Source organism: Aspergillus ambiguus, assembly GCF_047715705.1.
Source record: "Aspergillus ambiguus strain CBS 117.58 unplaced genomic scaffold BDV59scaffold_21, whole genome shotgun sequence".
Taxonomy (NCBI): Eukaryota; Fungi; Ascomycota; class Eurotiomycetes; order Eurotiales; family Aspergillaceae; genus Aspergillus; species Aspergillus ambiguus.
In genome coordinates, this window is record NW_027395534.1 from 307,287 (window position 1) to 320,846 (window position 13,560).

Sequence of the window (13,560 nt, forward strand, 5' to 3'; positions counted from 1 at the left end):
GTGGAACTGGATCTCAAGGTATGGGTGGGGTTCTGGAGTTGTCCCCGTGGGGAAGAAAAGTTTGGGGATGTAGAGATGTACGGTGGTGTGCAGGGTGCTGTTATATAAAAGGAGGGTAACATGCCACCCTGTTTTGCTGCACCCTCAGCTCTTCTCTCTCTCGGTCCCCAACACAATCTGCACATTGCTTATTGTCTAATTTCTCTTCATTATGAGCACCGCGAATGAGCCAGCGGACCCCATCCCAGATGGCGTTCTTGCAACCGCCAAGCAGGCCTGGGGTGACCTGTTCAAGTGGAAGCAGCGTGTAGAGGTCACCAACGAGTATGGTGAAACGCATGCTGAGTGGCAGGACCCCGAGCCTGTTAAGAACCCCATTAGTCTTTTTCTTCAGCTGGGGGCGCGGGACTGGCTGTTCTTCCTTGTCGGCCTCGTGGCGTGGACTGCGGACGCGTTCGATTTCCATGCTCTTTCCATTCAGACCGTCAAGCTATCGGACTACTATAACCGTTCCAAGACTGACATCTCTACCGCAATTACTTTGACTCTTCTTCTGAGAAGTGTTGGTGCCGCGTTCTTTGGACTTGCAGGTGACAAATTCGGTCGCAAGTGGCCTATGGTAGTGAATATGATCGTCCTGGGTGTGTTGCAGATCGCGACCATCTACAGTCGGACGTTTCAGCAGTTCTTAGCCGTGCGGAGTCTTTTCGGACTGTTCATGGGAGGAGTCTACGGAAATGCCATCGCAATGGCGTTGGAACATTGCCCGTGAGGTATACCCGCTTGACTGAGATAGGAACTTGCTAACATAGACAGGGTAAATGCTCGTGGCTTGATGTCGGGTATTCTTCAGCAGGGTTATTCCATGGGCTATGTCTTTGCAGCTTGCGCAAACCTAGGCGTCGGCGGTGGTACTGAGAGCTGGAAGACGGTCTTTTGGATTGCAGGTATGCAGCTCCTCCATATAGACTCCTTCGACGCTAACAGCCTTCCAGCGGGCATCTCCATCGGCGTCGGTCTCATTCGTATGGTGTTTCCGGAATCAAAACAGTTCATCGAGGCGAAGAAGGCAGGAAAGACATCCACCGACCCCAAGGCATTCTGGAAGGATACAAAGCAGATGCTGGCCAAGGAGTGGAAGATGTGTATATACGCTATCTTCCTGATGACTTGGGTACGACTGCGTCATTTCACAGGCCCCTACCGATTGCTAATGATTCTAGTTCAACTACTATTCGCACACGTCCCAAGACTCTTACACTACTTTTATGTTAACGGAGAAGGATTTAAACAATGCCGCTGCCTCCCGGGCGTCCATTCTGATGAAAACTGGTGCCTGTGTTGGAGGTACAATTATCGGATATCTCTCCCAGTTCTTCGGGCGACGTCGGGCAATCATCGTGTCGGCCTTGTTGTCTGGGATCCTGATTCCGGCATGGATCCTCCCGACTGGTGAGCGGTCATTGAGCGTCACTGGCTTTTTCATCCAGTTCTTCATCCAAGGTGCATGGGGAGTCATCCCGATTCACTTGAACGAGCTTTCTCCACCTGCTTTCCGCTCTTCGTTCCCGGGTAAGTTAAAGCTGCCCTGATGAATATGATCCTGAGTCACCTAACAACATGCAAGGTATCACATATCAGCTCGGCAACATGATATCTTCACCCTCAGCTCAGATTGTTAATGCTATCGCCGAAGCAACTCAGGTGAAGGGGGTTTCTGGTGAGCCAGCACCAGCCTACGGACCAACTATGGGTGTTGCAACTGCCATCATCGCGCTGGGCATCATGGTCACTACTGCTTTTGGTCCCGAGAAGCGTGGCCGGAGGTTCGAGACTGCCGTGGCCGGATTGAATGAGCAGAGTTCGAAGGCTGCCGATCTCGAGAAAGGCCAGGAATTGGAGCATACGGTTACTGGGGGCAGTGTCCAGAAACCAGAGAAGATTTGAGGATCCCGAGTGATATTGCAACTAGCCTGTATTGTCGGTGATACTTTTACAGAGATTGGTGAATCCAACGCAGATACGCAGATATCTGACTGTTTAAAGACGCTCTGTATCCTCCATTATTCCCTCTATTCTCTCCTGGCAGTATATGATTTTTATCTTGTCTTAGGACCCTATCCAGTCAAATACGTACGAAATGGATTCGTTATATCGCGAGTGTTATGAACGGATAAGGGTAAACTCCTAGCCTTAAAATTATCTATCCTGATACTTCTCTAATAATCAATACTCTCTCTCTTCGGCGACAGCATTCGGTACACTCTATGCCTTGGCCATCTTCTAGCTGTTCTCGTCACGTATTGCGCTATAACTACATCTCGTGTACAGTGAAATGTTCTAGATCGTTAGGTTATAATGTAATTCGCTTCGTGTGAATCTATACAATCCGTGTCATTGTTCTCTGAGGGGTCGAAATTCCCCGTGCCCCATGTCGCGCCTTATCAGTTTCGGGTCCTTGATAAACCCCATTCTTGTGATCAACTCGGATTCGCTGGAGATATGAAAACCTCCGTATTGATCTTTAGATCGCCCTTTTATACGATCTTGGTTGGATATATATATGAATCCTACGTTCACTCTCTTCCACGTATTGGTCCCCTGGGACAGCCAAGAGTCACCATCAGGACCGGTCATTTCTCTCATCGGTTGAGAGCCTCTTGACCAGGAAAACGGTAAAATTACCTACTGCATTGGGCAGTCGCACGCGGTACCTTGCTCTTGTGCTGGTCTTGATTTTGAAAGGAGACATCATTCGTCGTAGCATAGATTGCTTGTCGGAAAGCCCGCCTCGGAACCGTCATCCGTTAGAACAATATAACCGTTATCAAAGATGATGGCACCCGAGCTTGGGAATATAAAAAAGATATATAAAGCCTCAATTTGACAAAATATTGTTACCCCGGAATCCCAGTGCGAAGAATATAAATTTGAATCTTAGTCATGAAATTTTTTCTTTCCAATAAAGTAGCTTCCCTGCTATTGTTGGGATGGTTAGCTGCAGATGTGCTTGCTCGCCCCAGACCTGATAATGTCGATCTCTTGAGACGCGGACGTGGGCGGAAAGGTCTGATGCGTAGCCTTCAAGGACGCAGCCGGCCCCATGATTCCCCGGCTTGTGCCGATACGCCGCCTGGAAAGATCAAAGCCCCAAAGGAAAACCTTTGGCATGGTCTTACTGGCGATGAGACCGCTGCGGTAGTTCAATGGCTGTTCCACCAACCTGAACTTAACTTGACCACCACGGAGGATGCTGGAGAATGGGACAATACTATGTTGGTAACTTCTTTGCATGTTGTATACACAAGCAGACCGGCTAACAAATTACGCAGTTCTCTTGTGGAATTGATGTACCCCAACAAAACGGATATGATCCGTTATTTGGACGAAGGCGGTGATAGGCCAAGTCGCTATGCGCATGTTGTATTAAACAACCGGGCAACCGTAGATGCGCATTATGCTGATATCCTGGTTGGTCCATTGCCAATAAGCAAGTCTTATACCCATTGGACTCAATTGGAATATCCATACACTCGCAAGTCTGGGGGCAAAGTGCGCAATCTCGAGCCGGATGCAGACAGCATGTATAGCAAGTGGCTTTACAAGGTCAGTGCTTCGATATCCGATATCACCTTAGACCTATGGAATGGAACCGCACTAGGTCTGGACAACGACACTCTCGACATCTGGGGAGTCGATCCATTGTGGCAGGAAGATGGTCGTACTATTCGATGGGATGTTTTTTGGAATATGGCTACGGATGACTTCGACGTCGGGAGTCTTTTACCCCTTGGCCTATACTTCAAGTCCGATGTCACCGGTCGTGATCCATCAAAGTGGAAGCTTGAGGGATGACTATACAACAACATATTCTATGAAACGACGGAGGCGTTCCGGGAAGCATACTTCACTCCCGGATTTGTGAAGCTAGGCGCCAACGTTGAAGGTGACTGGGCACGGACAGACCAGCGCGGTCAGATCCCATCTCAGGATAAGAAAGATCCTCCTGTCGCAGTGGCTCCCGGAGGCTCTCGATACTCCGTTGATACAGAGCGGCAATATGTGTCCTGGGGCGATTTCTCTTTCTACATTGCCTTTTCCCGCGACAGAGGTCTATCTCTTTTTGATATCAAATACAAGGGACAGCGTGTCCTATATGAGCTTGGGATGCAGGAAGCGCTTGCCCATTATGCGGGTAATGATCCAGTGCAGTCTGGAGTAGCTTACCTGGACTCGTACTATGGATTCGGACCTTACGCTTTTGAGTTGGTCAAAGGATACGACTGCCCTTCGTATGCGACCTATCTCAATACTTCTTTCTACGTGGATGAAACAACCCACACGCATGTTGACAGTGTGTGTCTGTTCGAGTTCGATGCCGACTTCCCCATCCAGCGCCATAGTAATGCCAAGTATGTCAGTATCACAAAGAACGTCTACTTTGCACTTCGTTCAGTCTCCACCATCGGCAATTATGACTATATGTTTAGGTGAGTTAAATCACATTCATTATCTTCCACCCCACCTTCATAGCTGATGTACTAACTGACTTCTTCAGCTACTCTTTCTACCTGGATGGATCCATCGGTGTTGAAGTTCGCGCGTCGGGCTACATCCAGTCAGCCTATTACGCACACAACGGCGACTTTGGCTACCAAATCCACGACTCTCTGTCCGGATCCATGCATGATCATGTGCTCAACTTCAAGGCTGATTTCGACATTCTTGGTACCGCCAATACCGTTGAACTGACCTCTTTTGTCCCTGTCCAGAAGGAATTTCTCTGGTCTGCAGGGAAAACACGTAACACCATGATGCTCGAACGCTCGATAATTGAAAACGAAGACAAGGGCCGTTTTAACTGGGGCTTTAACGGCGCCACACAGGTGCACGTAATCAACCAAGATGAGCGTAATAAATACGGCGAATACCGCGGGTATCGCGTTCTACCCTCTACAGGCACGGCGCACCTAACAGTCTTGGACTCAAGCAACCTGGCCCACGCCGCGCATTGGTCCGAGTTCGATCTACAGGTGACGCAGCAGCATGACTATGAGCCATTTTCAGCCCACCCATACAACAGCCAGGACGTATTTGATCCGCCCGTGAATTTCGAGAAGTTCTTCAATGGCGAAAGTCTCAACCAGACAGACCTCGTTTTGTGGTTCAATTTGGGAATGCACCATCTTCCCCATACTGGCGACCTTCCAAACACTGTTTTCACAACTGCTCATTCTGGGGTCCATTTTATGCCGCTGAATTATCTCCTTGGCGATCCTAGCCGGGAAACTGTGAACCAGGTGCGCGTGAATTATTTTAATGGGTCAGCCACTGAGGTTGCAACCTTTGGGCAGTCTGAGACAACGTGCTCCATTGAATTGTCGCCAAATGAGGATGGCCTGTGGGGTTACCAAGGCGATGTGGTTGTCAGAAAGTTCCCTTATGATCCTAACGATCCTTTTTATGAGACAGATAGTGATGCTTAAATCGAGGACGGAAATAGGACTTTTGCCCAAGTTTAATCTCACTTCGCATATTCTCGAATTAATTAGGTGGTCGTACTAGAATAGCAGTCTCATATTTCTACTCTCGAACTGTGAACGAAGTCATAGACAATGTAACCTTTCTATTTGGATCAAATCTGGCAGAGCAGGACTCTAAGACGATGATCTCTTCTAGTAAAGGAAAATATATGTACTGCCCCTCGTTGCCACCTCATCATTGCATTGTCCAGCTAGGGCTGCCTATTCTCAACCATGAGTTATGGCCACCAATAGCATTCCCTACGCACATTATTCCCTCTCTAAACTCTACAAGCGCTAAAATTTTTGCGCAGGAACTTTTGTTTATCAGTCCTGCACAGGCAGTCAATATGCAAATCTACGTGTAGCAGAACACACAAAGTGAGGCCTCGTATGTGTCCGAGCGTAAAGTGCGATCGACGATTCATGACTGCGCTTCCACCAGCTATCGAAGGATTTAAATGGGCCGGCAGACTTGTAGTCCTTAATATAACCTTATTCATTCAGATATCCTCAGGACGGCATGCCCAAGAATAAGAAAAAGAACTTTCTCCACTCTAGGAGAGAGCCCGGCAAGGAAGAGACGGTATATATACCCACGCCTCCGGACATTTCCAATGACAGTGAGATCGAAGAATATATCCAACGCGAGACAAGGTAGAGATACCCAGTTTCTAAGACACAGAAAATTAATAACACCAACTTCAAACAGTCCCTACAACACACGAGGGATAACCCTTCGAATCGGTCTTACTAAACCGAATCCATACGATAACACAAATAATTCTTCAGACTATATCATCCCAGAATATTATCTCCGACCGTATTTAAAGTTGAGAAACCACTGGGACTACGAGATACTCTTACCAGACATTCACCCAGACGTTGGCCATACTCTCGTACACTATCTATACACTGGGGGGTACGAAACGACCAAACGCTCTAGTCTAGAGGGACCTCGAAGGACAATCGAATTTCGACGGAGCGTCCATGTATACCTTGCGGCACGAGTGTATGGGTTAGCCGGTCTCGAGCAACATGCAAAAGGATATATGTGTGTTTTTGACGATGCGGTTACCTTGTTTGACGTCCTGAACGTCGGACGAGAAATTTTCTCGAAACTCCCTGATGATGAAACATGGTTCCAACAATACATTAGGGAGAAAATGTCCCTTGCATTAGAGACTGATGACGAGATGTTCAAAGACAGTCTTATTCGATACGAGATAGGACATGATGCCTCCTTTGACCCATTACTCCTGCGTATTATATTGGATTTCTTTTCCTCCAAATGCTCAGCAGCGGCTTGTCTCCAGCATGATACCAATGATGGACGTCTACACACTAACGGCGATCCGCTACAACCTGCATTTGAAGATCATACGGAGACCCTACAAGTTCTTGAGTACAAGGAACCAAGTGAGGATGTGACTGATGCCCGTCTCAAGAACTCCTTAGCTGAGCAGCAACCAGAGCATGAGATCCATGATTGGCTATGTCACGAAGGGACTCAGGAAGCAAATAAAGACGCACATGACGTTGCACCGGCTCCTTCGCATGAGTCTGAACATGAGGAATCCCCTGAACTCCAGCCCGAGAAAGCTGCTAGCTCAGATTATATTGAAATCCAGGAGTCCACAAATGGATTTTAGGTATCGTGCTTTTGGAGAAGCACTCAGGATGTTTTACGAGTTGCATTATCTTGGTCTAGTGAAGACATTCTTAACTTAGTACTTCTAACATCTCATTTGTGAAATTCCGTATGAAATAATCTCAAGGCACCGTCTTAAGGGTTTAAGAAAATTTTCCTTGTCACCGTCATCTCCTAAATCATGCCCTCATTAGACGGATATATAACACTGAAAGGTACCTATCATTGCCCTTTCAGGAAATAATTATGAGAAAAGGGACTAGGCACATAATTATTGAGAAATTTGATTAAAAGAAACTACCGATCTATACCCTACCTAACTTTCGTTCTTAAGAAGAGCTACAAGAGCTCGCTATCATACAAGGTGGTGATTGACTCGCCTACTAAAGCGAGGGATGAGTCTTCTGGCTCATCTTGGGTTAGTTAACCATTAAACCTCCTGACTCTTGTTTGCTATATCCCATCCAATCACGAGACAGGATCAGTCGCCGAACAATCACCGATTCGCCGATAGTCTTATTGGATTATGAGCCTCACGTGACATTCTCTTGTTCCACCTACGTAGTCCGTTACGGACCTGAGATTCAATGGCAGGCAAATCAACCGAGCCCCATCACAAACATGATCAAGGGGAAATCAGAACCAATGCAAGGATTGACTTTGCCAAAAGGCAAGCTGATCAGTCATTTTGAAGAACGGTATGCTTAGACTGCAAGCACAACAAAAGTTGCTGCATATGGGCTCATCTGGTTTTGGAAAGCGGCCATCAGCACTTGACTAACATCCTTACTTGAAGCTCCATCAATGATTATGCATCAGGATGGTCTGCCCTCTGGGATTCCGGGAATAGTGATCTCTGGGATCGTGGCAAGCCCTCTCCGGCATTGATAGATACCGTTGAAGAGCATCGGCAGCACCCAGACGACCTTTTCTATCCTTTTAGTGCTAATGGAGGTCGGAAGAAAGCTCTTGTTCCTGTTAGTGGCATGATTATGTTTGCTCTACTGGAAGATGCTCACTGACTTGAATGACAGGGCTGTGGAAGAGGATATGATGTGGTCATGCTGGCTTTGCATGGCTTTGATGCGTATGGCTTGGAAATATCTTCTACGGCAGTCAAAGAAGCCCAGGATTATGCTTTAATGGAGCTAAAGACCCCTCAAGGCCATAATTTTGGAGATTCTTATCCGCCTACAGATAATATTTCAGGAGGAACAGCCACCTTCCTCGAAGGTGACTTCTTTCAATCAGACTGGTGCAAGGACACGGTCTTTGATATAATATATGACTACACGGTATGTTTCTATATGCAAATGTGATTACAGGGAACACCGGGTAATGGTAATAGTTCTTATGTGCACTCCATCCCAGCATGCGTCGTAACTGGGCGGCGCGGATGGCCTCTTTACTTCGGACCGGTGGGGTTCTAGTATGTCTGGAGTTTCCCATGTATAAAGACCCCAGTCTTCCTGGTCCACCATGGGGTATTAACGGGGTCCATTGGGATCTTCTGTCTCAGGGTGGTGATGGGATGATCACGGGTAAGACAGGTCATAGCAAGCATGACTCGCAAGGTTTATTCATCCGAAAGCTATATATACGGCCAAGGAGAACGTACGAAATGGGGAAGGGTACTGATATGCTGAGCATCTACGCGCGGAAATGAGTTAGCTAATTTTGTATCTTATATGCGATGGCGACGTTCAATCCATCATTTATAATAAAGATGCAATTATGGGACAGTAATTCCTTGATGCCCGGAACACTCTATTGAGCCATCAGAACCACGCACTTTCGGAGCTTACCTATCAAACATTGCCAATATTCAAAGACTACAAGTTACGTACAAGTGGATTTGGGACTAGCCTTACCATTCAGTGTATTGCCATTCTGGGGTTGATTTTGTTGGGATACAAGGACTAATTGCCGAGATTAGGTTTTTCAGCATGGTGGTATAAAACCATTGTTAACACCAGCAAGTGCATCGTAGAATTTCATGAGCACATGTGAAGTTGTTATGAATTCCATTCCCATGATAGGATGCTTTTCGCAACCGAGCATAACCCCAGGACGCAACATCCCACATTCGCTAATATCCACAAAGTCGCCAGTTAAGTCGCCAGTTGGGTCGCCGATTCTGGGGACCGAAAATTCAGGAGGATCGGGATTGCCCATATCCTTCTCAACGCTTTCAATATGTGTTTCTCTTTATTGCCTCCTACCACATCTTCCCACCCAATGCCCCTTCCCCTCACCACTCTGAACCCCTATAAGCCCACATACCATCAGAGGTGCCCGTTTTCTATAGCAGGAACCTCTCCCAGCCGCCCGTATCGAGAGCATCAGTGACAAAAAGACGGGTAATAATGAAATCGCCAGTCAAGGGCGGTCCGACAGTAACCAAACGTACGGTGAGAATAATGGTTTTGTGATCATTCCAACCCACAAAGGGAGTTGGCAATCAATCAAACGTTTGGCTCTTATTGCAATGTATGTGAAAGACAGGTATTGATTGATTGCGCCATGCTGGAGATGTTGACATTCTGCTGGATTTCTGCACTCTAGTTGTAGGAGCATGCACTCAGCCTTGACCTGTCTGCCAATGATAAATTTCTTCAGAGGGAGAAGAAAAGAAGAAAGAGAAAAGAAAAGGCGACCTAATTTGTACATATTACCGGTTGAATTTCCGGTTATGTGGTATTTTCGCGGCTTGAAGGAAGCGTACCTGAAACACTCTTTGGATGATCAGCAGACAAGCAACTCCTGCGCCCTAATCCGTGACGGAGAAATCCGCCTCTTTCATCATCTTAATTAATTGATGACCTTTCTGCAAATAGCTTTCTATCTTGGCAACATACATCCCTGTAAGTTATCCTACAAATGGCCTTGAAAGTGCGGGGGTAAACTGATCGATTGGATTCACTACATCGCTCCATCCGACCGAGATTGTACCAGGTTGAAACATGGACCTGATTCCGCCAAAATTCAGGCGAATTATCCGGTGGTTTATCCATACGCCAGGGGCCTGACTTCTATAAAAAAAAGGAAAGATCACTTGTACTGTTCTTTCAATTGCTCCGCAGTCTGGGCTAGTTCGACAAGAATAACCATTCACCATGAGGCCTAATTCTCTAATTTTAGCAGCTATTCTTTATACAGTCGCTTGCAGCTCGCGGGCTCTAAGTCATGTGCCCTCGTTGCTTCCACGGGCAGGTAGTCTGGAGCAAGTGACGGACTTCGGTGACAATCCCACCAATGTCGGCATGTATATCTATGTGCCCAACAATTTGGCAACAAATCCTGGTATCGTGGTTGCCATTCACTACTGTAAGTATAAAACAACGGAATCCTCCTGTATAAGAAACTTACTGAAGTACTAAGGCACGGGAACTGCGGAGGCATACTATACCGGGTCCCCGTATGCCGAGCTGGCAGAGCAGTACGGCTTCGTCGTGATCTACCCCGAAAGCCCTTATGAAGGAACATGCTGGGATGTTAGCTCCCAGTCAACATTGACTCACAATGGTGGCGGAAATAGCAATTCTATTGCCAATATGGTTACCTGGGCTATTTCCCAATACAACGCGGATGCAAGCAAAGTGTTCGTGACCGGGTCCAGCTCTGGTGCTATGATGACGGTATGTTTCTCATACTCCATAGTTTCATAATACAGCAGAAATTGGGAAATGGCTGATGGTATTAGAATGTCATGGCAGCTACATACCCTGAACTCTTCGCTGCTGGGACCGTATACTCCGGGGTCTCAGCTGGATGCTTCTACTCCAACACGAATCAAGAAGACGGATGGAACAGTACCTGCGCACAGGGCCAAGTAGTTACCAGCCCACAGAACTGGGCCAGTGTTGCGCGGGCGATGTATCCTGGCTATAACGGTACACGACCGAGGATGCAAATCTACCACGGTAGTACAGATGCGACGTTGTATCCTCAAAACTACTACGAAACTTGCAAGCAATGGGCCGGAGTCTTTGGGTATAACTATGACTCGCCCCAGCAGGTGGAGCAGAATACTCCAGAGACAAATTATGCAACTACAATTTGGGGTGATTACCTGCAAGGTATTTTTGCAACCGGTGTTGGGCATACCGTCCCCATCCGCGGAGACGACGATATGTCATGGTTTGGATTTGCGTAGGAGAAATATACAATAGCGCAAAATCCATGGAATTGCATTGCATCCAAATTACTGTTTCTTGATGACATTGTACAAACACTGTAATTTCATGGCTATATTCAACTTCTGGCACTCGTCTTGGCTTCACATAAGATATACGCATAGGCTACAGAACCTCCAGCACCACGTTAAGGCGCAAGCCCATCCATCACTCATGTCATTAAATACCAGATAGTGGCAGCACTAACTAAAGTTAAGCTGAACCATACTTGAGATTGAGTGTGAAATGAATTAGGGTAAAAGCTATCAGGGTAGACGCAGGTTCCCGCGCCTAGTAGAGTGGCAGTTGATTGACAGGGCATTTACTGCGTATAAGTTAGAATCAGTGCTGGGACACTAAAAAGACCACTTAGCTATATTTAACTTCTAATGCTTGGGCAGCCCCCAATATGGGCTAGACATATCTAGATGACATAAACGATGCGTACACAGTTAGGCGGTGCCTAACAGTATATGTAATAATAACCGGGTGGCACAATCTGGCCGGGATTAATGCGACAGGTGCAAGCAACTCCTGCTATTGGAGCAATAATAAATTACTATGAATGTGTAATTAGATGTGTAGTTCTTTAGATGAGGTGGGATTCCCTCTATAGACTTCCCTTATATGCATGCTGAATGTCCTAGCAGTGATACCTTACAGTGCATCGGTAGTATAATATTTGTGGCTTGTTCGAAGTTGACCATTAAATATGATTCAGTTGCCTCTAGACATTTTGGTTACTGGCATAAAGCTACATCCTTCTAGTCATGGGAGGGGACGTTGCCTAAAGCTCAAATAGATCATTGAAACGAGGGCTTCGTTTGGGTGCATACGGTCGAGAGGCATTTCGTGGCGATTTCTCCGGCTGAACTGAAACTAGTTTTCTAAACTCTAGTAGACATATAATAAGTCTATCGCATCTGCCCATCTATGACAACTTAGGTTTCAGGGTCCTGAACATGGCATCCTGAACGGTCGACGCAACTAGTTCACCGGTAGGACTCCAGATACGGCTCTCAACAACAGCACGACCCTCAGCACCACGACTACTTGACATCTCCTGGATGTACCACCCATTTTCTTCAAATCTCAGTTTCTCCGGATCAATATGGAAAACCATCTTATGATTCAAGCTTCCGGACATCCCTAATTCCGTCGCCCCAAATGTATGCAGAAGCACGCTCAGACCCGCACGATCCGAAACATATGCATGCGCTGCCGCTAGCATATTAGGGTCCAGTACCATTGGCGGCAGACCACGATAGATATGCATTCGGCGGTGTTCCGTGCCCGAATTCTTGTCGTTGTACCTGGTCAAGTCAGGAGTCCGAATCTCAATGCCTGGGAAATCCGCCAATCTAATAATCCCTGCTCGGCCGGGACCTCGCAAGTACTCGCTCGAGGGATGCGACGTGGGATCCCTCTGAAGCAGATCGCCATATTTCTCCCAATTGAAGTTGAGCCAATACCCCGGTCCTTCTTCCCGTACCTTGAACGAACACGTCAGGACAAAGGCCACCGGACCCAACACCTTGGAGGCATCGGAGCGTGGGAACGGGCAGTCATCCGAGGGGGTGGTCGGTTGGCGCGCCATTACTTGTCGCAAGACGAACGATCGAGTCTGCGATAGTGTCTCGATCTCGAAGATGAATGGACGGTTAGCATATCCTGCTTGTGTCCAATATCCATTCGTTTCATGAATTCGTAGTCCCAAGTCACGTATTGTGAGGCTCGCGGCCCACATCGCCTGCGCATAGACATGTCCTCCATACGATCTTTGTACACTCAACGGCTTCCCTGGGGCATAATCATACGATAACGCAGGAAACTTGCTGAGATAGGTTTCATCTTGCGCTGACACCCGCTCCAGCTCCATTGCCTGGGCGAAAGTCAAGGGTTCAGATGGGGCGATGGCAGGCATTTTTGCTGTGGGGTTGCGGTTCCCCTGTACGATAATTAGCGCAGATGTCAATATAGTTGAGTTTCGAGCAGCAAACTCTTACAGGGTCGCCTGCCTATAGTAAGGAATGTCAACTCAGATACAGATCTGGGACCACATTAGCCCCTAACTCGCCCCCCGCGGAAGAGCGACCAGTGGAGTAATTTAAATGGGCCTCGCTACTCCGAGGCTTCAGGAGTACCGAGGTATGAGATGCGGGTAGACTAACCGCTCATGTTTAGCTGCCCCTCCGCATAGTCAGACGAAAAC

General features: G+C 47.3%; 7 protein-coding genes across 7 annotated transcripts; 6 read left to right on the forward strand and 1 right to left on the reverse strand.

Annotated features, from left to right (window-relative positions):
• Positions 1-211: 211 nt before the first annotated feature.
• BDV59DRAFT_193959 (carboxylic acid transport protein) lies at positions 212-1,947 on the forward strand (the record flags this gene model as incomplete). Its single annotated transcript, XM_073692320.1, has 5 exons — positions 212-768; positions 817-947; positions 996-1,174; positions 1,224-1,572; positions 1,628-1,947. 5 exons carry the CDS (start codon positions 212-214, stop codon positions 1,945-1,947), a joined length of 1,536 nt encoding a protein of 511 aa, XP_073546856.1.
• Positions 1,948-2,943: 996 nt separating this feature from the next.
• On the forward strand, positions 2,944-5,486 carry BDV59DRAFT_208765 (copper amine oxidase; the record flags this gene model as incomplete). Its single annotated transcript, XM_073695270.1, has 4 exons — positions 2,944-3,275; positions 3,333-3,813; positions 3,889-4,490; positions 4,559-5,486. 4 exons carry the CDS (start codon positions 2,944-2,946, stop codon positions 5,484-5,486), a joined length of 2,343 nt encoding a protein of 780 aa, XP_073546857.1.
• Positions 5,487-6,688: 1,202 nt separating this feature from the next.
• BDV59DRAFT_202990 (uncharacterized protein) lies at positions 6,689-7,174 on the forward strand (the record flags this gene model as incomplete). Its single annotated transcript, XM_073694177.1, has 1 exon — positions 6,689-7,174. The coding sequence occupies one exon, from the start codon at positions 6,689-6,691 to the stop codon at positions 7,172-7,174; it is 486 nt and encodes a 161-aa protein (XP_073546858.1).
• A 571-nt stretch (positions 7,175-7,745) lies between these two features.
• Positions 7,746-8,974, forward strand: BDV59DRAFT_180846 (S-adenosyl-L-methionine-dependent methyltransferase). The gene is made up of 4 exons (XM_073690129.1): positions 7,746-7,871; positions 7,970-8,150; positions 8,208-8,468; positions 8,522-8,974. Exons 1-4 carry the CDS (start codon positions 7,795-7,797, stop codon positions 8,837-8,839), a joined length of 837 nt encoding a protein of 278 aa, XP_073546859.1. The 5' UTR covers positions 7,746-7,794; the 3' UTR covers positions 8,840-8,974.
• A 124-nt stretch (positions 8,975-9,098) lies between these two features.
• On the forward strand, positions 9,099-9,494 carry BDV59DRAFT_57689 (uncharacterized protein). The gene has a single exon (XM_073696674.1). The coding sequence runs from the start codon at positions 9,170-9,172 to the stop codon at positions 9,434-9,436; it is 267 nt and encodes an 88-aa protein (XP_073546860.1). The 5' UTR covers positions 9,099-9,169; the 3' UTR covers positions 9,437-9,494.
• Positions 9,495-10,040: 546 nt separating this feature from the next.
• BDV59DRAFT_208766 (acetyl xylan esterase) lies at positions 10,041-11,329 on the forward strand (the record flags this gene model as incomplete). Its single annotated transcript, XM_073695271.1, has 3 exons — positions 10,041-10,500; positions 10,555-10,811; positions 10,877-11,329. Exons 1-3 carry the CDS (start codon positions 10,290-10,292, stop codon positions 11,327-11,329), a joined length of 921 nt encoding a protein of 306 aa, XP_073546861.1. The 5' UTR covers positions 10,041-10,289.
• An 886-nt stretch (positions 11,330-12,215) lies between these two features.
• Positions 12,216-13,415, reverse strand: BDV59DRAFT_57695 (acyl-CoA thioesterase). The gene is made up of 2 exons (XM_073696675.1): positions 13,355-13,415; positions 12,216-13,296 (listed from the first exon to the last, which is right to left on the reverse strand). Exon 2 carries the CDS (start codon positions 13,270-13,272, stop codon positions 12,280-12,282), a length of 993 nt encoding a protein of 330 aa, XP_073546862.1. The 5' UTR covers positions 13,273-13,296; positions 13,355-13,415; the 3' UTR covers positions 12,216-12,279.
• Positions 13,416-13,560: the final 145 nt, after the last annotated feature.

Coding starts and splice junctions, on each gene's coding strand:
- BDV59DRAFT_180846 (XM_073690129.1), top strand. CDS start 7,795: ATGATCAAGGGGAAATCAGAACCAATGCAAGGATTGACTTTGCCAAAA. Junction 7,872..7,969: donor ATCAGTCATTTTGAAGAACG/GTATGCTTAGAC, acceptor CCTTACTTGAAG/CTCCATCAATGATTATGCAT. Junction 8,151..8,207: donor GGAAGAAAGCTCTTGTTCCT/GTTAGTGGCATG, acceptor CTTGAATGACAG/GGCTGTGGAAGAGGATATGA.
- BDV59DRAFT_57689 (XM_073696674.1), top strand. CDS start 9,170: ATGAGCACATGTGAAGTTGTTATGAATTCCATTCCCATGATAGGATGC.
- BDV59DRAFT_57695 (XM_073696675.1), bottom strand. CDS start 13,272: ATGCCTGCCATCGCCCCATCTGAACCCTTGACTTTCGCCCAGGCAATG.